We start from the raw sequence: 23,923 nt of genomic DNA, 5'->3' as shown, positions 1-23,923 counted from the left end.
GTCTGTTTTACTTACAGTGCAGTCATAATTTATAAAATTAACATTGTAATGTGTTTGATAATACCTAAAACTACTGATTGGGACCAGACACTTGTCTTAGAAATGCCTACTGAGATCATAAATCGAGCGAGCATTAGAGTCAGTATCCCTCGATTTTTTACACTATCTGACTGCTTCTTGCAGCTAGAAGATTCGCCCCCTGCTGTGCGTTTGATAGAATGGAGCATTTGGTACTTTTGCATTAACTTCACATTTTAGACCTATAGTCAATGTTTAACCATACAGATGGACCAAACTGATATTGTGAACCATTTAGGAACCTATTAAACCAATCCCAATGATCAAAACAGTAGGGCTTAACTAATTCCTATATTATTGCTGCTCTGTAATGAATAGTTTGACCTTTGGCCTTCTGGAAAATCATTAAAAGGCGATTGGACTAATTCCCACTTATACTGCATGCTCTTTTGCAGGCTACTTGGAAAGTTTTCAGATCAGACCTGCTGTCGATCTGAACAGAAAAGGAGTTGCAGCGTATTTTAATGACTCATGAATTGACTGGCAGCTTAACATTTGTTTATACTGATGGATTAAAACTGCTGTCTAAAGCATTAGTATGTGATTAATTAATTAAAAATGGGCCATTTGGATTTAATCACTATTGTTGCAGTCATCTCAGCTGACAGCATGCAAGGCAGAACTCACAGCAGTCTCACCTCCAATTATCTTCTTGCTTAATTCATCTGTTTAATCCCATTTGGAGTCTGCGGGGCCTATTTTGGTTTCTTTGTGAAGCGAGCGAGCCAAATAAAAAACAGTCAAAGCGAGCTGCTGCGTTCGTTTCCTCAAGGGGTGCCCTGCTTTACCGTAAGCCCATCAGGGCCTGTTTCTACACACATTAGCGGTTAATTATTATCAGTCCATAGCCATAATGAGCTCTGCATCGACCTGTGGCTGTATGTGCAGCAATAATATTACTTAAAGGAAAAACAATCAGCCGGCTTTTCCCAGTGAGCAGTCTAAAAGGTTTGCAAGGTTTGCAGAGATAATAGTTGATTGATTAAAGAGAAAATGGGAAACAGAGGTTGTGTATGTACTGTTATTTATTGTGAGTGTGCTCATATTGGTGCGTGTGTGTGTGTGTGTGTGTGTGTGTGAAAAGACAAAAAGTGAATTCCTGTAAAGTGTTTTTAAGCTGCTTTTTTTGTCTCTTTAAATTCAATATCGCTGTGATATCAATACCATTTTTGAACGCTATTATCAAAGCCGGCGTGCTGCTTCCCTGCACAGATCTGTTTCTTTGCTCAAACTGTGGCTTTTCACATCTGTCTTCAGATACAGCTCTAACTTAGATAAGATCTTAGGAACACAAATGTTAAAATATTCCCCTAAATAAAGCCTTGCATGCTCTTTTCATTTGTGATAGTGACGTTTCCAGGGCTTCTTGGTTTGACCCACTGCGAATGTGACTTTTCTGATCTTCATATGTCAACAAGCTCATCACCTCCCTCTGTCTAAGACTCACTGCTGCAGTCAATGCCATGCTTTATGCTAAGAAAACAGTAATTTACCGTGCAGCCACAACCACACCGGCTTTATCACTCCCACTCACATTTGTAGGCCTACTTTCATTTGACCCTTTCCAATACAATTCAATTCACTGTATTGGATGTCAAGTCAATTTCGCTGGTATATCACCAAATCATAACAGTCGCCTCAAGGTGATTTATATGATACAGAGAAAACCCCAAAATTCAGATGAACCCCTATGGGCAAGCACTTGGTGAGAGTGGGAACAAAAAACTCCCTCTTAACAGGAAGATACAGAAGCGGGTAACTAGTTGGGGGTGAGGGGAGAGAGACGGGACAAAATATGAGCTGATCGATTGTGAACTGTACAGTATGGTTTGAAGAGAAAACACACTTACTTAAATTAGATATTTTTAAAGGTGTGGCCGGAGCCAGCAGGGAACATGTCCACTTCCTGTTATTCACATTGTTCAAAAAGTGGTGGCACTTCAGCCGGTGTTCAGCAGAGGGCAGCTCGTGAGATAGTCCGCAATGAATAGAAGGGAATTTTGCTAAAAAGCTAAAATAATTATTGACACTTTTAGCATTATTCGGTTAATTTATATCACAAGGACTCGAAGGACAAGCCAAAGGGGTGTAGGCTGGTGGAAAAAAAAATCAACGTGTAATAAGTAAAGAAAGAAAAGTTGGATCATTCATGTCAATATTTAAACAGCTTCTGGAAACCAAGTGGCAATTAACTATTATGTGCTCTGTATATAACTTAAAGTATGTTATTGACTAAATCTATGGATTTTAGTGTATTAAAATGAATGGATTTGTTGACTCTTGATAGGGTTTGGTTGTTACCATTCATATGGTGGTGTTTTAAAAATGTTTTTAATTGATTTGGCCACACCTCTATAAAGTATGTAATCTACAATATATCTATAATAAAAATATAAAATGCATATTGGTGTTTGGCACAAGTCATAAGTCTTTGACTTTGTATAAAACTGCAATAGATTTAATCATTTTAGCTTTGACATAATTTATATGTAATTACCAGTTTCTTGCTTACAGACAAAAATAACCTTTATTTTAGGGGCTAGTTTTTATAAATTCATTGGAAGGTAGATTGTGCTAATACAGGTTGATTGACCCATTAAGGATTTACACAGGGTGGACTCCCATGATGGCGCCCACTTCCAAATGATAACTATAGTTGACAGTAAAAGTCACATCAGGAACCACAACAGAAGCATCCATGTGTGTATAAGAAGCACCTGGATGTAGTGGTTGAAGGTGACCACCATCAGTTTTCATGCCTGAAAACAAAATACAGAAGCTGCAAAGTAGCTTATAGTGCTGTACTGCCCCTAATACTCAAGTATTTTAGTATAATTTAAAATCCTAAAATACAGTTTCAACAGTCTACCTGAAAAACACCAGAAAAATGTCAGACTTTTTTTCTCTACCACTTTCTATTTACAGTGTAACAAAAAGGTAATATAATCGCCATCTCCTGACAATTGAATCCACCATATTGTCCATCCAATTTTTGCTACCTTTACATGTACTGTACTGTATTTTATACGACATTATTGTCATTTTAAATCCACTGTATTTTTTTTACTTAACCTAGCAGGAAAAGCAAAGGTGGAAATTATCCCAGCATTTACAGGAGTCAATCCCAGCCTCACTGAAAGCAGGAGGCTGGGATTGACTCCCGTAAATGAGATGAGGTTCTTTTAACTGTTATTAAATAGACCTATGCTTCTTTTTGTGCAATGCAGAAATGTCTGTTAATGAACATCGACAAAAGAGATTTGAGTAGGTTTGACACATTTCTGACTTGTTAGCCTAAAAGCAAACAGAAAACTGTATCAAACTCTTGGTCACATTTCAACTGTCAAAGAGTTTATTTGATTCATCAAACAGAGCCTTCCTTCAAAGTTTCTTTACAACCTTATGGCTGGCTCAGCTGATATGCATCTACACAATTCTCATATAAAAGAGGATGCTTCTTTCAGCTGCTCCCCGATTCACAAAGGATCACCACAGCAGGTAACTTTGCATGCTTGATTTAGCAGATTTTCTAACATTGGATGCCCGTTGTGGCCACAGATGGCTGGTGTCTTCTACAAGATCGGAATCATGGACTGTTTGCGTGTTAGGTGAAAGTGTAAACCACTACACTATGAAGAGTTAAAGATTTAAATTTTAATTGTTTTATCCTTCCCACAGGTGTTACACATCTGCAAGCCACTTTGCAACCCGTCTCCCTCAGCTTGTCTTTTTAATTTCTGTCTTGATGTTTATCATACAGCTTTGCTATGCTGTGTGTGTGTGTGTGTGTGTGTGTGTGTGTGTGTGTGTGTGTGTGTGTGTGTGTGTGTGTGTGTGTGTGTGTGTGTCATGCTGCTGCTGTCTCACCTCTGGCTCTCCATGCACATATAATGGTGAGAAAGTCCCAGAAAAGGAAAAATCTATATTAGCACAATTGATTAAAGTGTGCTCTGAGCTTTTTTTTAATTTTATTTTTTTAAACTGTATCTCACTTTAGTAACTACTCCTCCACAATTCATCTAGCCATGGTATTAAAATATTGCATATACAGTATTTCAGTATTATACTCATGTGCAAAAGTCTTGAGCCATCCTCCCCCTCTTTATTTTCTGCCAGGAAAATGAGAAATGGCTGCAGTGATTTGTTCAAACAACTGTGCAAGCATACATGGAAATACAGCATATAAGACAAAAATACTTTGTGCAACTCTGCAAGTCAATATTTGGTATGATTCCCTTCATTCTTCAAAATAGCCTGAAGTGTCTTCAAATTTCATGAAGTAATCTTCAGTAGTAGTTCTCCAGGCTTCTTCAGGCACATTACAAACTCGTGTTTGGATGTTTGCTACCTTTTGTTCCTTTCTGTCAAGACGATCTCACACAATAATGTTGAGGTACGCACTACGGGGAGGCCAATCCATGACTGACGGTGTTCCAGTGTCTGTCCACATGTGCTTTACTGCACTGGCAGTGCTTTGGGATCATTGTTGCTTCTGAAAAATGAAGCTGATGTGGGTCAGATGGCGTTACATAGTGGGTCAAATCTGATGGTATTTTTCTGAATTCATAATTCCATCAGTTTTGACAACATCACTGGCTGAAAATACAGCCACAAGCATAACAGATGATTGTAAACAGCCACTCACTGTTGTACCTTTCTTCTGACATCTCTTTCATTCAAACATATTTATTCAACATAATAATAATAAAATAATTATAGACGTAGCAATTAATATAAATAAATATGAATTAAAACTCATATGTGCAAATTAATATTTAATGGATTTTGTATAGTTCAACAAAAACTTCACTTTCAAAAACTGAAATTTCTGGCAATTAGTTCATGCTTTAGGCTTCAAAGGGTAAAGAATGGATTCTTCACTCGTTCACTGAGAACATTTCTCATGAGGCTTCAGTGAACAGTCAATGGATCGACTGAAGGGCCTGATCATTATTTTTTTTTCTTATTTCTTAAGAACATGATGTGCAGATACTGCTGTAGATAGTTTTTAAGCTGCCACTTCTTGCGGAGGTGTGCCAAGTTTTTAACTCTTTGGGAATCACGTTGTGCCAAAATACTAATTTATGCCTGTCACACTGTGTTATCTTTGGCAATTTTATTAGATTCAACTAAAGACATCGGACAAATAATGTGTTGTTGTAACTGGCAGTTAGTGACAAGGTGCCTAAAGACAGAATTATTATGTATATACATAACACTGGTTTATCCCCTGAGTTACTTGTCTTATTTATTTGAACGATTCAGTCAGTGGATTAACAAAGAAAACACTTTGTCTGTTTTTTCACTCATTTGCAGAGGAAAGTCCAAACTAAAACTTCAAAAGACTTCCAGAAAGTAATGAGAACTATTGCTTAAGATCAGTTTGGAAAATTACTAGCACAGGTGACAGTTTCATATCCTCTATTTTGTTATATCTTCTTCCTAGAGTAACACAGAAGGTGGAACATGCAGTTCATGGCTCCTGCAGTCTACATGTCTAATTGCCAAAATACTAATGCCGAAATTACTTCTATTCAACACCAGTTTCTAAGGCTGTGGGATGGATAAAGCACTGTGTGGGTAGAATAAAGAGCTCTATGCAGTTGTGTGACTTGTGTTGTGTGTGATGAACGTGGCCTGGAGTATAAAGAGCAGGTAACTGGACTGGAAGAGAGGAAAAAATACTCCAAAATGCCCCTTACATCGGTCACTGATTTTACTTTATTTTTGAATCGAAAGTTTTTTTCTTGTATTTTTACTCTGATTTACAATTATTTTACTGTTATCTTAGCTACTAATTTCCGCAGCTGCTGCTGCACCCACATTTGGATACATTCACATGCCTAACTATATTCTTTTTGGTTTTCCCTTTTTGAAAGGACCATAAAAAAGCGTAACTGGAATGCCCCTCTTAAATACAGCCTGAAAGAGCAGCATCACATTTTTGAAGTCTGGATTTGTGAATTCCTGCGGCGACGCGGAGCAAAACACACATAGGACATCTGAATTCCCATCCGCCAACTAAAAATGGCTGGCAGTTTTGTAGGGTTGACCTCCAGCCGCGATGTGGGGCGATCGTGGCTCAAGAGTTGGCCGTTCGCCTTGTAATCGGAAGGTTGCCAGTTTGAGCCCCGGCTCCGACAGTCTCGATCGTTGTGTCCTTGAGCAAGACACTTGACCCATTGCCTACTGGTGGTGGTCAGAGGCTCCGGTGGTGCCAGTGTCCGGCAGCCTCGCCTCTGTCAGTGTGCCCCAGGGTGGCTGTGGCTACAATGTAGCTTGCCATCACCAGTGTGTGTGTGTGTGAATGGGTGGGTGACTGGATGTGTAAAGCGCTTTGGGGTCCTTAGGGACTAGTAAAGTGCTATACAAATACAGGCCATTTACCATTTTACCGTTCCAGTCTTTGATGGTTCCTCACCACACACTAGTCACAACACCGGCAGTCGAGTTAGCTGTTAAAAAGTAACCATGTATTGTTGTTGTTCCTCACTTAGCGGCATGCTAATGATAGGAGCTTTTACAAGCGCTTCATGATATGAACTGCTTTTATTTCTTGCGACATTTCGTATATTTTTTCAAAATTGCTTTAAAGAATATGAACAAATATTTTTTGACTTTTCAGTAAATAATTTTGGTTCCAAATTTGGACCTGAGAGAGAGCTGTTTCGCCTTTTTCCCCTCGACCAACATGTCATTTTGCATCTGGTTTCCAGCACATTATAGCATTGCAGGAGGTCGTCCGTGTGCTGACACAAATCTGATCCCCGACCAGCTGTTAGAGACGGCTCATCTTCTGTCGACAAACATCTGTGGTTCATCTCCACAGTTTGACGGGAAATGCAAGACTTCAGCTCCCTTATGCTCCTCTCTTTGCTCCCATTCTCTCATTCCCGGTCCTCTCCCTCTCTCTCTTTCTCTCTGATGTTTGGTTTTACGTCGCAGCCATCTGCTCCTAATGATTTCTAAAACTCTGACTTTTATACACAGAGGCAGTCCCAGGCAAAAAAAGAAAACAAATGTGATCAAATCAGAGCTTCTTAATCTGCTTTATTTCTTTCCTTTTGGTAATATCTTGGAAATGACACTAAGGCAACATGTCTTCCACACTGGACGTTTGAACTCTCACCCATTTGATTCGTCACAGTGAGTATGCAGGTGTTTAGCTTCACACCTGTTTACAAGAAAAAACAGGTATTCATAAGTATTCATTGTGGTAAAACACTTACTGCAGAATGTCTGACCATTTTGCCAGAGTCAAGAATTACCATAGCAGTCCTAATATTATTAGTTGCTGTGCTGAGTACAAAAACACATCTGAAACTTGAACTATCTGCTAATTTTGCTTTGCTTTTCTACATCGAGGTTTCAAAAAATCCCTGGGAGCAAAATGGGATATTCCCTAGAAAGGTCACCAGCCTAAATAACCTTTAACACTTTTAATCATAATTAAGCAGTGTTTAAAAAAAGTAATTTAAACCACCTGTCATCAAAATAAGAAAAATATTTTAGAAACTTGTCAAAAACTTATTTAAAACAAAAAATTATGTTGCTGTTTGTTGCGCAAATAACACACTGAATACAAGTTTTCTATACACAACTTTGAGTCGGCACACTGAACTCCTCTGAGAAACCAGTTTCAATAATGTGAATATGTAACGTGTTATGGTAATTAAAAATAATATGTTTTAGTACTTTTTTTTTTGCTTATTTATAAAACTGTATATTTACATCTTCATGGATAAATAACAATTATGTTTTTGCATTAAACGCTTGCACATACTGGTGGGTTAACCAATAATAAAAAAATAGAAAATGATTTTGGTAATTATAATTACTGTATGTTACCTTATATTGTTTAGTGTTCGTATTAAGTGTTTCACTCGTCACCGGGCTGCCTGCAAGTTTGGAAGCTGTTGTATTTTTGCATAATTGGATGTCAGTGCCAAATATTCAAGTTGCAGTTTACTTTGATATATATCTAAATATGAGATTTAACTTTTTGGATATAAAATTACTAAGTAACTAAGTAAGTCTTTTTTCATGAGTTCTGGGCAAAAAGGTGTCTAATCTAATCAGTTTATCACTGAGTCCAAGTGAAAATATGTGCTGACCCCCTCAAAACATTCATGACAATGGGACAAATATGTGTAAAGACACAAGAATATATGCAGACCCACACACGTTGCTTTTGACTATGACTGTCTGTGAGGTGGAGGGATGAAATCAAATTTTGAAAAATTGATTTTTAAAAAAAAGTATATAAATTAGAGATTTAAAAAACAGTTACATCAGCCAATGTCTTAACACAAGTATGTAACTTAAACCTTTTTTGAAGGAGTTACAGATTATTTTCAGTCATTCCTTAATTTCCAGGTAATTGTTAGACTGTTAAAATGACTTTGCTGTCTTTTATCAGTCATATAGGGATGTTACAAAATCCAATAATCACTTTGGTGTCATTGTGAACAAAAATCAAATAATATTCTGGAAAATCTAACCAAAAAAAGAAATAACTTTTATTGTTAACATTATATATATATTACAATTATCATTATGTCATAAAAGCATATTCTTCCAAATGCTCCCATTAAAGACGTCTTACTTACCTCAAAAACAGAGCACATCTGCTTATTTAACATTCATACTGTATAAGCTGATATCTGCCAGTGTCTGTAACTCTTTCTTAAAAGTGTAAATTAAAAAAATTCTCATTAGTTGTGTTCTTGTCCCTCTCACGAAAGTTAATCCCAAAGTTTGCGAGCCGTTACTTGAGATGTACATAACAAAACGTATGGTGTTATATTTCTGTGCTGCTTTCACTTATATAAACACAATAATTTAATCCAAATCAAGACTAACGTGGAACTCTGAGGCCCAAACACAGACAGACAGACAGAGTATGCTTTAGATGGTATGTCACAGACCACACATTGTGCCGGCTGTGTGTTAAAACAGTTATTCACGGTCTCGCATCCTACCCACAACCAGAGATGAGTAACTTGAATTTCATGCGTTCTTGTGTGTGTGTGACAATTTGCACATGTATGCATGTAAATACAATATTGTCTCTGCATTTTAATGAGATTTTCATCTAAATGTATTACCGTAAATAAATATGCAGGTTATTGTACTTACATGTGACCCATTGTCCACCAGATTACTTGGTCTTGACTGCAACAAATTGGATTCATTGTCAATGGCGGAGCAGCCAGATTCGCTGAATATGGGAAGCTTTACTGTCTTTTGTCAAGTGACGCTTCATAAATAACTCTGACTTCCTCCTCTGGATGCCTGCCAGTGGCTGTTCACTATAAACTACATGAACTCCACAGCTTTCTCTGAGCAGCCGACTGCAAAATGGACTGCCGGCTGTTGGCCCCTTGAGGAGTTTGGAGCCATATCTGAGCTAACGTTTACAGTAACATTGGAGCTGGAGCAATCGGCCACCCTCCCTCTCTCCTGTTTCGAGGATCCGTGCTTGTGTTTGTATCTGTAAGCAAGATGAGACATAACTGGTTAAAATAAAGACGTGTAGTTTCCTTGAAACTAGGTTCAGGTCATTAAGTTGTGGATGATACAGTGAAATTTAAGTTTGAATTCTCAGAATATACTATAATGATAATGAGTTTTGAAAAATAGCCTATATACGAATGCATATGAGACACATTGTTGCCATTATTAACTTGTAAAATCCAAAGATTTCTTAAGGAATATGTCCATTTACAACACAAAACTTAGCTAACGAGCAAACTTCTTCTCGTACATATATCCATCTCATGTCTCATTAATTAGGGAACCTGTGATGTGTGTCGATGGGCTTTATCTGTTTATTATTTGGGGCTTGAAAATGTTCAGTTAATTCTGTGAAATTCATGTAATTTTATGCTATAAAATCCGACTTCTTACAGCCTACTAATCTAAGTTAAGATAAACATAGGCTGTAACCAGTGTAAGAAATTGGTGTAAAAAACACTGGGGATGATTTTCAGACTGCAGTACTGTGTCATGTTATAGATTTATTAGTGAGAAGTGCTCCTGCCCAAGAGATTAAATATAATTTTGTTTTGGATGAAAGCAAAACATAAAGTAAAATAAAGTTTTTAGATTATTCACTTAAGTAAATTCTGTGTAAGTAGTTTCAAAGTAAGAGCTGTACGATTAATAGTGCACATATTGTATGATCATAATATATAATACCTAAAGTAAACATACTCGATAAGTATGTAAATCATGCACAACCATTATTCAGGTTTGTGGTTTGGAACATGCGATTGTTTATGATTGTTTATTGATTATGAGGTCATTTTCTTTTTGAAGTCTAACATTCTGCAATCCAATGATCTAAGTAAATATGCCCCAAGGTCAGACCATGATGTTCAGAGACACTGACAAAAGTCCAAGTGCTATATCTCAGACTGAACACGCTAAAGGTTTGTTTGGAAGGGTTTCCAGGAGAAAACCTCTTCTTGTGAAAAGAAAACAGCGATGTGTTTTAGGTTTGCAAAGTTGCATCTGATCAGTCAGTAAGACTTCTGGAACAATGTCCTTTGGATTGACCAAAGTGGAGATGTTTGACCATCATACACAGCACCACATTTGATGAAAGCCAAACACCTCATACCAACTGTCAGGCGCAGTGGTGAACGGGTCATCATTTGTGATTGTTTTGCTGCCACACGCCCTTAGAGTCGTTGGAGTCATTGAGGCGAACACGAGTTCCTCTAGTATACCAAAGTGTTGCAGAATCAAACGTGAGGTCGTCTTTCTGGCAGCTAAAGCTTGGCCCAAATCAGGTCGTGCAACAACACAATTATCCCAAGAACTACAGCAAAGTTGCAAAAAGAGGAGTGAAAGTTATTTAGCTTCAAGTTCCTGCTACGGGTGGTTCAACAAGGACTCGAATCATCACCTGGTCAGTACTAGATGTTTTTTCTTCTTATGTCCTGATATCTGAAAAAAACTGATGGATGGTGCACTTTTTTTTGAGCCATGACTCTATATCGCATTAAAAGGTTCCACCTGTTGATCAATTGAACTACTTATGTGTTACCAGGTATCGTGATCAATAACCATGCAATTAATCTGCAAAATGAACTAAAGAGGACAACAAAGTGTAATATTTGTGTCCAAAATATAGTGGAATTAAAGGACAAAGCAGCATAACATAACAAAGGGGGACTAGTGCCAGAGTGTCTAAACATTAAGGATACACATGCTAGTTCCTGACAGTACCTGCCTGCTGTCATCTACCATAGTGCCAGTATCATGCTACATACACCCAGACATGCAAGTATATGATCAGAGTTCACAGCTTATACAAACACATACACCCAGACTAAAGTGCCGCCCCACATTCATCATCCCACTCGAACAGTGATATTGCTCCCATCAGGGGCAATTTTCTCCCCCTCTCATGACAGCAAGAAGTCTTCCCATACTCCGGGTGGCCACAGCGGGCCCCACGCAGGGATGACATCAGCGCTCAGCCCGGAGGAGCTATGTGACAGCCATATGTAAATTGAATATGACTAATCGCTTCCCCACATCACCTCTCGCCACCTCTGGGCCACTGCGCCGAAAGACGGAGCGTTGAACGAGGAGAAGGAGTTCTCTGCAAGTGCTTTTGAAGTGTGAGCGTAAGGGGTGACAGGATAGCCAACAAGAGGGATGCTACGAAAGTCAACCGTTGTTTTATTTTCAACAAAATGAACCCACAGAAGATCCAATAAGGAGGTATCAGGTCTAAGATGTACACACAGGTGATTGCGGTGTCTCTGACAGCCTCCAACAAAATGCTGTTTTACAGCTAAGCTCAAGTCTGAAGGCTCTCAAGGGGACCGCAGATGGGAATATGATCACTATTTTCATTGATGACCATTCTGTTCTCACAGCTTTGGCTTTCTCGCTGGAGTGAAGTGGTTCACACTCGAGACAGACGGTAAAGCGAAGCGAGCAAGGCACCAGGAAGATAAAGTGCTTCCACATGTGGAAGGCATGAAGAAGAGGCAGAGGTGGGTGTGACCACCCATACAACAGGGGAATCCCAGGTGTCCCTGTCTTTGTTCTCACTGTGTGTGCCTGTGCACGTGAGCCTATCAGTAGGTCACCAGCAGAAAAAGTTTGATTCATGAATGCTGTCAAAATGCAGAAGAAATGCTGTTTTTTTAAATGACTTCTTTTAATTGAAAATAAAAAATATAATGAGATCACAGAATGCACACATTCACACTCTGATCATTGGCCTGAATTGATGGGCTGCCTGCCACGTAGCTGCAGCTGGAGATGCAGATGTCATTTCCCAGTGTTTGTTTTTTAATTAGAGTGCCATATACTGGGACATTACATCCCCGATAAAACACTGATGACTTTGTCAAAGGAGATAAAAGTGTGTGACAAATATCAGGACGTTTAATTTATGCAATTTTAGAGTTTCATCATTTTACTAACTAAAAAAGTAGAAATGCTCACACAGTTTTTATATTTTTACATATTTACACAACTTTTTTCTTTTAAAAGGGGAAAGTTCTCCTTCACTTTTGGCCTGAACACTTTGCATTGCACACAGTGATGACCCCACCTCCGTTCTCTCCACACCCCACTTGGCTCAAATCACCCCCTGATGGGCAGTGTAAACAAGTGGCACTGTGTATATCCTCCATATAATCTGGATTTAGCTCGGTGAGATCACGGCTGTTGGAGTGAAAAGCTCCCCCCTCCCTTGTCCGGACTGCTCAGCTGAGATCACGGCTGTTGGAGTGAAAAGCTCCCCCCTCCCTTGTCCGGACTGCTCAGCTGCATTGTGGGAGGTTCTCTTTCAGTGCCACCTTTGTCTATGTGTGTGTGTGTGTGTGTGTGTGTGTGTGTGTGTGTGTGTGTGTGTGTGTGTGTGTGTGCGTGAGAGGGAGAGAGAGAGAGAGACAGAGAGACAGAGAAAGAGAGAGGGCGAGAGAGAGAGTGTGCCCCTGATGACAGGTCACAACAAGTCATGAGTAAACTTCCCCTGTGGCAAGACATGATCTTGGTATATGTGTACTCCTGAAGGGAAAACACTCAAAAATTCATTCATACTGTTAGGTTGAAATCTCATAAACGCAGACTGTCGTCACTTTTTCTGTCTCGCTCTTGCACACACATGTAAGCACATTGCAAGTCAAGAGAAAGATTTGAACCCCTCAACAATTCAAATTAGGAATATTCGAGCAGAGTAAAACGTTGTTCCCAAACTAGAAGTGTTATTTATAATTGATCATAACCTACAGATATTTTCTGCTGCATCATACAGTTTAATACAGTTCCCATCTGTTGCTTTAACACTTTCAATGTTATTATATAATGCCCTAAAAAGCTTTAACATAAAAACCACATTATCCCCTTATATATCATAGCATGATGTGCTTTGAAAATAGATAACCTCTATAAAAATGTGCTCTAAAAACTTCTATTACCCCAAGTAAAAACACAAAAGCAACAGAGCTAATTGTTGTAGGCTAGCTAACAAGCTAGAACTAAAGCCAGAACAAAATGGATTTATTTTTTAAGCATTTACGAATATAGTAACTAAACACGGTTACAGACATTGCTAGTTGATGGTTGGAGGTGCTCATTTGTTGGGTAACATCAATTTCATTGTTTTAAAAAAAATAGTCGAATGAGAAGCGAAAATATTTTAAACTGGTTAGCTTTTTTTAAATGTAAGATTTCTTTGATTCGCTGCAACAAAAGGAGACACAAATGGTGCCAATAAAAATAATCTATAAAAATCATTATCTTTAAAGATAAATATATTTTGACAAGATGCTTTTTGATTAATAATTAAATAAGGCTGAAGCTAAACTTGCTTAGCCCAGCTAAACTGCTGTTAGCTAGCTTAACTAGCTTAGAAAGCAGTAACAGAAGCTCTAGCTAGTTTCCTAAACCTAGCAAGTAAGTTTTGGCTCTAGGTAGAGGATTTCATGAAATTTAGCATGATTACATCATGTTAAAAATTTTCATTTAAATGTAAGTTTATTTAAAAATTTGAGTTCAATTTTGACACAGCAAAAGTGAGACAATGTTTAATTTAGAAAACACATATTTAAAGCTAAAACAGACAAAGAAGCCAAAAGAAACACTTGTGCAACATCGTGTTTTCCCCCTTTAAGTTTTTCTACTTTAAAAAAGCAGAATTAATTTTGTAGGTATCAAATTTATAGAATGTACCAGTGGTGAAATTATGTGCTAATACCAACAGAAATAGTTTAAATAATATGGCTGATAGTCCATTTACTGTCTGTCTGATGTTGTTTATTCATCCTTTTGTATCATAGAAACAAAGAAAATATATAAAATAAGAAAACTGGGAGTCTTTCAACTGTTCATCAGACTAAGTTTAGACAATTATGTACTAAGTACCAGTACTTTAGTATGTACTAAGTTCATTGACTCAAATAAAAATTGGCTGCTACTGCTACCAATAGTAAATGTAAATCGTCAACAAGTCCAAGTCCAGAGTGCTTTTTTTCTGATATTGTGCATCCATGCTGTAAGTTTTTCTCTTTCTCTCTATTATAATTTTTTTCAGTCACCCAAACAAATAATGTTTGCTGCACAGGAGCTGCGTCTTTGTATGTCAGCATTGTTTTCCTGCATTTTTTCCTGCATATGATTTTCATATTATTTTGTTTAATCCCTTTAGTAGGCAAAAGCATGTTTTTTACACATTTGTAACGGCTCCGCACATATTTTCTCCATGCACCCAGAGACATCTCCTGACAGAGCACCGAAACAAATGAATACAGTGTTGCCTCATACAGCTGGATGAGCTGCAGAATGTTACGCTCTCCATTTTCTCCATGTCAGTCCAAGAAGAAAAGTAAATAAGAATAGTTCTTCTCAATGCCATGTGACAAATTTTGGTGGTCTGCATGAAGTATAGAAAGAGCAATCTGATGTGGGACCAGCTGGACATCTGCAGAAATTTAGGTAAAAAGTTGAAAGAGGAGAGACATGAAAAGGGACTCTCTTATTGTCTCCAGCTCTCTTTTCTCTTTACAGAGGCAGCTGGGAAGGAATTACTAAACTTCTCTACTTAGCAGCACCACAGTCACAGGGTAGTGATCTAAGAAGCTCTTTTAAAATCTCTCTCTCTCTCTGTGTGTGTGTGTGTGTGTGCGTGTGTGCGTGCGTGCGTGCGTGTGTGCGTGTGTGCGTGCGTGCGTGCGTGTGTGTGTGTCAGAGAGAGAGAGAGCCTAGAATTTCTTTTCCTGCCTTTTTGCACGGATGCTTGTATGTCTCTGCATGGGTGCCTTTTATTGTGTGCGCCTCTAAAAGCTCTCCTATTTCTGCGTCGATGTGTATTTTCCAGCAGCTTGTAGCACGCTGATTAAACAACACTTTGAACACTTAAATTGAATGAACTACTGAGGTCACCTCCCCTTTTGTTTGAATGGCAGGTGGTTAGCCTGCATGTTTCTAATAGGAACCCCACTTTGTGTGCTGTCACTGTTCAAAGTGTTACAAGAGGAAAAATGTTTCTAAACGTTGGTTCACCTCTACATGATGTAGATGGTTTTTCGAGTGTAGCGTAATCATCGATACATTTAACATGAATGTATCTGTGTTAACTGTAGTACAAGAGGTGAAAACTACAGCAAATATAATCACGTTTATGCGAATGAATATAAAAACTAAAGAAAGCTTGTTTTACTTTTTACCAAATTGGCTTAATTATTACATTATTAGAAATTATGAGAAGATATATATTTATATAGATTATTATTTTTTCATTATCACTGATTGCTTCATAGACAAGAGGCTTTTATAGCTGGTCAGAGTTATTGTGAAATCATGATAATGCACTGATGATGTCTGAAATTTTTTGTAGGGGTTATAAAGTTATTTATAACTTTCAAATTCATCTGTAAAGTTAGCAACAACAAAAAAAAGATCGATGGCATTATTGCTACTTTGGTTTTTTTTTTTTTCAGATTTTCTAGATATTTTTAATCATTTTTCTTTTTTAAGAACAATAAGCGTGAAGTAAAAATACAATACTGTGATAAACTTGGTTTGCTTTTTCAAATATATGTTGTGTTATATTATATTTTTATGCATATTGGCAACATTTTGTTTTAATTATCACTGATTTCTTATCAAAAGAACATTTACATTTTGTAGTAAGGATAATAACTGTTATGTTTAAAATGAAATATTGTTATTGAGTTAGTAAATAAAGTAACATTGTAAGTAATGATATTATCATATGTGTGTAATTTCCTTTTTTTCCTGAATATGTTACAGTCATGGTTAAAGACTCGTTACCCATCACAATGCATTTGTTAAAAAAAACATAAAATGAAACAAATTAAAAATATTCATCCAAAAAAGTAAGCACACAGTCCACTGCCTTAATTAAATTTGATTAATGGCATTATTTTTGGTTTGCATGTTTTCAAGCTTTATAAAGATACCCGAGAGGTCTTATCCTGAATTTGCTTCCACAATACTGAAAGTTAAAACTGTCTATTAAGATGAATAGCTTTAGAAAGAATGAAGATCTCTTGTTGCTAATACAATGTGTGATTTTTGTCCTGTAGCAGAAAACACACACACCCTTTTTTAGAAGAGATGTCAAAGCTGCTGACAAACAGTTTGGGACTAAAAGGTCACCATACACTGATCACCGATAACACTCGGAGGCGATGCAAAGAAGCTGAATTTCCTTTTTTTTTGCAAAAAGGAATGATACTTGAGTGCAGTGTGTGTGTGTGTGTGTGTGTGTGTGTGTGTGTGTGTGTGTGTGTGTGTGTGTGTGTGTGTGTGTGTGTGTGTGTGTGTGTGTCCACGCTCTTTGATCTTGTTTGCTGCTACATTTGGAGCCTCGTGAAAGAAACTTTCCTCATAATGGAAATCTTATTTAATTCTTCGCACTGCTTTGTGTGTGTTTTCGAACAGCGGTGCTAATGCTGCTGTGTTGCACTTTCTGGATATTATATAACACGGCTGTTCTCGGGGTGAGCCTGATGATAATGCTTCATTTTGTGCATGCGTGCTGTACCTGCTCGGAATCCAACTCTTCCCCCTCTTTTTTTAAACGGCCCAGATTTCCAGTGTGTATTCTCTTTTTATTGCTTTCATTTGCATATAAATTAAATCCATATTGTGCCTGCGAGGCAGACTATGCTAACTATGCAAACGATCCCGGGCTTTTCTTTGTTTTACAGATAAACCCTCGGCTTCCTCAATGACAAGGTGGGAGGGAGGGATGGAGGAGGGGGTTAGAGGAATCCTCTCGCTGTTTCATAATTGTATGAATTTTAAATACACTGTCATAAGATCCTCTTCCGCATTCACAGCAGGGACTGGAACTATCACTATAATATTAGACCTACAGGGTTGGCTGACCGTGAAGAGGCAGGCAGCCTTTGCACCTCTGCTCACACATGCGGGCCAGATGGCCAAAGACGCAGGATTTGGAAACACACTGTCCTTGTGTGTGTGTGTGTCTGTGTATTTTTCCTTAAACATATCCGCCAACTCTTGTTTTATTCCCGAATACATCGAAATTATATTAAAGTATATTTAATCGATGAGAAACAGCGCACATTTCATCGCATCTGCTGCTTTTGAGCGGCATCAGCAAAACAAACAAAAAGTAGCACATTTTTTTTAACAGAGAGAAAAAAATCCAACTGAAATTAAGTCCTATGAATATTCAGTCACACATTATAGCGGTTAGTGACGTTAAATTAGTCCTTATATTAGTGTGGGGCCTCTGGAAGCCCCTTCAAGGACCCCTGGAGGATTTCGCAGGCTGCAGGAGATGCTGCAGGGCCAGTTATTATCATTCTGCTGCTACCTCACATTCACCATGAAAAACAGGAACCCTTAACTATAAAAAGGTGTGTATATATAATGTATTTTGCAACTTCTACGGTCACTTTTTGTAATTTAAACCTTTCTCTTTATAATCGAATTCGTTTTTTTTCTCGACATGCGCAGTTATGTCTGCTGGTCGCTTTGAGGGATAAAAGGCAAACAAATAAAGATTTTTAAGGTAAAATCGTTCATTAAAATCTGTAACCTGCCTTTAAAGTTCACGATCGTCGTTATTGAAATCCATTATTAACACGTGATGCTGCGCGGTTATTAAATCTGTGCTCTATAGGCAGAGCCGAACGCAAACGCACTTGAAATAATTAAAGCTCCTGAAACGCGAAGGCCGTGAACGCCTCTGCAGGCTCGTTAGCTCTTAATTAAATAATCTCTTGTAAGCGCCGGAACAAACAGAAGCAGCGCTCATCGAGCTCACAAACGTCCTCCGGATGCCAGTCTTTTTTCTTTATTTCAATCCCCCCCCCCCCCCCCCCAAAAAAAAAACAAAACAAAACAAAACAAAAAAACAAAAACAATAAAGTCAAAGAGGAGAGCTTTCCTCTTCTTTGTTTATATGCGCCACAATCAAGTGTGTTAAATGTGTGATATAATCCAGGTCGAGATAAATCGGCGGGGATACTAAAAGGCTCAGGTGCCTGTTTTTAGCAACGAGGGGATGCTGTGAGGATTCTCACTGGACTCTATCGCTGACATAAACTCCAAATATTACAGTTAGAATTACCGTGAAGTGATATAACTGAAAGTGAGCACAAATAAAAAAAATATTCACGTTTTCTTAATAATTGGAGGAAAAATTCAAGGTGGCAAAAAAAGAAGGCAGACTGTTCAGCGTAGACTAGTCTGATACTAATACTTCAAGAGTCACAGTTTCTCCTTTTGATTTGGGTGAAATTAAATGGATTTCTATAAGTTTTTCTGCTGCTGACCTTGGAGTGCGACACACACACACACACACACGCCATGCCACAGAGTTCACAGCCAGGCTCAGTCTAACCTGAACCTGAGGTCAAGTCAGGCCGCGCAGGACGGAGAGACAGAGCGCTTCTCCCCAAACCGCGAGTTCACGTTTTAGTATTAACTCCAGCGTGCGCGTTCACGCTCCAGCGTGTCCGGAGAAAGTTGAGCAGAGGCGTGAAAACCTATAAATGCCCAGAATAGTTTTAATAGGTGAAATGGTATCCATCAAGGAGGCGCTGAAACAGGACCTGCTGTGCGATATATTTCTGTGTGTGTCTCAGTTTGATATGAAAGCTCCGATAAAGACTTCACATAATCCGCTGTTTTATAGACAGACGGAATTTAAAAAGGCCGGTAATTACACTTTCCTCCTTTAAACACGTTATGTGCCACGATTATATGTCCGTGTGGGCGTTAATATGTTGGGGAGTCCAGGCAATGTAGTTCAAGTGAAATAATATTAATAATAATAATATTACCCAGAATTCCCGTAAATTCACCATATTGTAAGGAATCATTGTGACATGCTGACAGCTTATCATAGATTTAAATATGTTTTATTCTCAAATATGGCAACAAAACGCTTTTATTTCTTTCTCTTTTTTTATCCGTGGAAATGTATGTAAGAAATAATAATTTAACCCATTAACTACTGCTCTCTCTCTCTCTCCCTCTTTTTTTAATTTCAGACTACATGTGAACATATTAAAATCTTTGGCTTGTTTGGCTTGACTGATGTGTTGAAGGGAAAATATGGCGCAAATATGGGGAAAAGGGGGGTGGGGGCAAGGAGACCACAAGAACCTATAGATCCTAAAAAACAGTGAGAACAGACAGAGAGGAGAGAAAAAAGGACCGGCGTGAAGAGACGAGCCTGAAATTAAATATACCGTATACAACATGATAACTGTGTGGCTATATAAACTTTAATAACGAGCGTTCATTTATATAACTATGTCCATATACTGTTACCATAAACAGAAATCTGTGTTTTTAAATAGCGTCCCCCACTTCTCCTTCTTCTCCCAGTTCGTTATGTCCAAAAGAGTCCGGCCGCTCATTCGCTCTCCTCCTTCTCCTCCTGCACGGTGGTCGTTGAATGGTTGTAAAGTCCTTGAGCCATGAGCTGCAGGGCCAGGCCGTTCTTGTAACCGCTGGCCTTTTTAATCTTGGCCCTCTTATTCTGGAACCAGATTTTAATTTGGGACTCGTTCAGGTTGAGTTCCTGGGCCAGAGACTGTCTCCGCTGCTCCGTTATGTAGCGGTTGGCCTGGAACTCGGTTTTGAGTCTCTGCAGCTGCTCGGCCGTGAACGCCGTCCTGGGCCGCTTGTCCTCCTTGCCGCTCTTTTTCTTCTTCAGTTTCCGTGTCCTTGGGCCTGGTGTGGAAACAACAATGGGAAACAAAGATTTATTCTAAGGCTGGACACAGTCTGACACCGAGCACCACTTTTTTTCTCTTCTATTTTAAAGGAAAGAAAAACGTGAAAGCGTCTCTCTGTGAGCGATGATAGCGCCTTATTATCTGCTCGGTATGCCCGAATGTAGGTCACAAGTCTGTGCGGGAATGATGTGGGCAGGTTAGCCTGTGCTGGGGATGACTTCTATCAAAATAATGTTTTGATGTCACAGTAAAAAAAAAAAAAAACAGCACAGAGAATGAGCGGAACTGTTAAAGCTGGACGCTGTGCAAACACAACTTGTTTTAAATCAGAGCAAACAAATATAAGCCTTTGGTGGAGGAAGTGGAGGGGGATTGTGGGAGAATCTCACGATTGATTATTCATTACTATTTGACATGCTGAAGGTCTGCCTCACAGGTGAGTGTGGGACGTGGGAGACAAAGTAGCCAATCAGAAGAGAGCAGCAGCAACCCAAACAACAACAACAACAAGAAAAAAAGCTCCAGTGCAAATGATGAGACTTGTTAAAGCCTTATGAGCCTTGTCCTATCGCTCACACGTGGAAGTGTTACACTGGAGGTGCAGAGATAGATATCCTCCCTGCACACTCCACAGCTCCACAAGCTGCAGCACAGCTAATGGGACCTCATCCGGGGCTGCTTGATCAGTTATGACTGCAGCAGCGCGGTATTTTCACTTCAAGGACCCGATCGAATAAAGCTGAAGCAGCAAAAAAGAAAAAAAAAAAGCACGGGAATTTGGTCACGTAGCTGAATATATGAGTGCGCATTGATCCGCTGATTAACTGTGTACTGCGCACATTTAATCCAGTGGGACAAAGGAAGCGCTGTCGCTGTGAAACAGGGCAGGCTGGGGAGCTTCGGGTCTAATATTAGATTTCATAAAAAAAATAATAACAATAAGTCGCAGAAGGACTTCTTCCTTTACCCTGACACATAACCACCACCATTAAAGCCAATAAAACCTTCCGCACCATCACATAGGCCGGCCTAGAAGCCATGAGGCGCGCGCGCGCACACACACACACACACTGTTTCAAAGATACATCAGCATCCTGTATGTTTAAACTGCTAAACATTAAACGGGCCTAAAAAGTCATTGCATGACATATGCAAACACTCGAACCTTCAAACTCATCTCTAAATCGATGCATCTTCTGCATCAGCTCAGAGGGGAGAAAGCGGATAAAAGTGAAAAGAAAAGAATTGCTTTCAGAAAAATAAAAGCAGCAGTGGTGGAGGTTAGAAAACAGATCCGTGCCTCTTTTTTAAGTATTATTTTTAGGCTAAAATTCGGGAGCAAAAACAGAGAAAAACGTTCCAGCTTTAGTTCTGTCAGACTAAATAAATGAATCTAAAATAACCGGCAAAAACACGTTAGCCCGTGAAAGACCAGACAACAATACATTTGATTTTTTTAATAACCGTGTGGACTTGTAATTGGGTTTAATAAGGTATGAATCCTCGGCACTGTTGTTGGCTTGTTTTACATTACTTTGGTCTTTTCCGCACAAGGGAGGAAACATTAATATTAACAGAAAAACCAAATACGTTCCATATATTTTTGTGTAGTTTGCCTTATTTAGAGTTTTTAAAAAGTTTTTTTTAAAAAATACATAAAAAATAAATCTGCTCGTGACACTGCCTGGGGCCCACATCAGCTTTAGCCCCAATGTGCTTCAACTTCACTCTGAATTAATTTACTTAATTCTTCACTTTGACTTTTGTCACCTTGTGCTTCCGTTACACTCTCCATTATAAACTGCTAACCACTTTTACTTCAGCGACTTCTTTTCAGCACTTTACCCCCCCGACAGTTCTTATTTTCGAAATCAAATCCCTTTGTTTTGATTGGCTGGAGCACCTCGGTAAACTATTTAAACACTCACGTGCCAATTTTAAATTCCCTCTTTTTCTTCACGCTGGCACCTGGAAGAAATGTATTTGACACAGCGGAGAGAAACACAAGTCATCCCACTCCAGCACCCCACTCGATATCATTCGGGGACTACTAGCGCCTTACCAGATGAGGGCCGGTCCGAGTACCGCGTACAGTACACCCAAGCGGGCCACAACAGCGGCTGGCTTTCTTTTGCCATGGGCGGAGAGCCTCCATTGCTGCCGCTCATGACCATAATTGACGAGGGGCTGTCTGCGTATCTACCAGTCCCGTTGCTCGTCGATTCGCACTGCTTCGACGAGTTCTGCTTGGAAGAGGGGGAAGAGGACGTGGACGACGACGAGGAAGGCGACGACGAGCTGCTGTCGCTGCTGCAGTTGGAGTCCAGGCACAGGCTGCCGGTGTGTAGCGGCCTCGCGCCCAGCGGGTTCACGTTTTCCCGACCCGACGTCTGGCTCCGGTCGCGGTAGTTCGGCTCTTTTCTGCAGCCGAAGTCCGGCCGGAGGATGTTGTCTATGAAAAAGTTCGTGGTTCTGTGGGCTTGCTGGGCTGCCTGGTGGGGTAAAATCATAGCAGGGGATGGCAGGTTCGGCGACAGGGACATGCTCTCCTCCTCGGTTGTGTCCCGGCCGCTGTTGGGCTCCTTCTGCTCTTCCATAGCTGGTGACCGTGAAAAACGTCGGCCTCTCCACGACAAACTCCACTTGTTGCTCACTCTCCCGTCCCCTTCGGTATCCAATTCAGACAGACAGCATGTAAAAAAGCCTTTTTAAACTAGAATAAACACCTGCGTTCGTTAACAATATCACCTAAAGCATGTCCTCTCCTAACAGTGTTCCGAGACCTGGCATAGCGAACAGCTCCACGTTACAGCCAGTGTCCCTGCCGCTCCTCGGTGCAGCATAATATCTGTGTATTCGCTCTTCCCAAACTCTCCTAAAACCGTTATCTCCCCCCCGTGTGTGTGTGTGTTTTCTCCCTTTCTCTTACACCCAGCCGGAAGCACGTGTGCGCGTACACATAAAGCAACCGGCCAATCAGGACGGAAGATCGTCCCTGTCACAATTGACGCTGTCCAATTAGAGCTGTGGCTGTGCTGCGGGCGAGCACGCGCACGCAGCACGCGCTTATTAGTTGGATCGATTCGGGAGAAGCGCACGTGCACAGACGTAATACACAGCAAAACAAAAACAAGCGCGGAGACAGCCACCATTAAAAACACTGCTCAGAAGGGCGAAAGGGTTTTATTCCACATCGCTACATGCTCTTTAAGCACATTTTAGTTTTACAAACTATTTGAATTCAAACGCACTTTATAAAAATGATGAAGGAATAATAAAAATAAACAAATAACAAGAATAATTTTAGAAAAATAGGACTACTAGCATTAATGTTTTAGCTAAAATGTAAGACCTTCTATTTGGTGAATTTTGCAGCGTAAATACTGTTAACCGTCCAAGTGTAAATTACATTATATCACGTGAACTGACATCAGCTATGTAAAACATATTTCATTTTAAGTGGAGTGTTTTAAGTATATGTATATTTAAAAAAATATTTTTATGTGTCTTCATAATATTAGATAAAATATAAACAAAAACATTTTGTGCGCTAAACAGCTCCTCCGTAAAGTGCATAAAATGCACATTGTGGATCACAGCATTCGTTTCTACAATCTCATCAGATGATT

General features: G+C 39.4%; 1 protein-coding gene across 1 annotated transcript; it reads right to left on the bottom strand.

Moving 5' to 3' along the window:
• Nucleotides 1–16,816: 16,816 nt before the first annotated feature.
• LOC308394541 (homeobox protein engrailed-1-B-like) lies at nucleotides 16,817–23,204 on the bottom strand. Its single transcript, XM_080878905.1, has 2 exons — nucleotides 22,357–23,204; nucleotides 16,817–20,289 (listed from the first exon to the last, which is right to left on the bottom strand). Exons 1-2 carry the CDS (start codon nucleotides 22,889–22,891, stop codon nucleotides 19,970–19,972), a joined length of 855 nt encoding a protein of 284 aa, XP_080735031.1. The 5' UTR covers nucleotides 22,892–23,204; the 3' UTR covers nucleotides 16,817–19,969.
• Between the last annotated feature and the right edge of the window lie 719 nt (nucleotides 23,205–23,923).

The sequence above is a fragment of the Rhamphochromis sp. 'chilingali' genome (assembly GCF_963969265.1).
Source record: "Rhamphochromis sp. 'chilingali' genome assembly, chromosome: 3".
NCBI lineage: Eukaryota > Metazoa > Chordata > Actinopteri > Cichliformes > Cichlidae > Rhamphochromis > Rhamphochromis sp. 'chilingali'.
Note: the sequence above shows the minus strand (reverse complement) of the source record. Positions and strands in the feature narration are given on the sequence as shown.

Bases quoted from the DNA above. Each gene is read 5' to 3' on its own strand.
- LOC308394541 (XM_080878905.1), bottom strand. From the start codon at position 22,891: ATGGAAGAGCAGAAGGAGCCCAACAGCGGCCGGGACACAACCGAGGAG. The intron at 20,290-22,356 runs GTAAGGCGCTAG...TTTCCACACCAG, and splicing joins CTCGGACCGGCCCTCATCTG to GCCCAAGGACACGGAAACTG.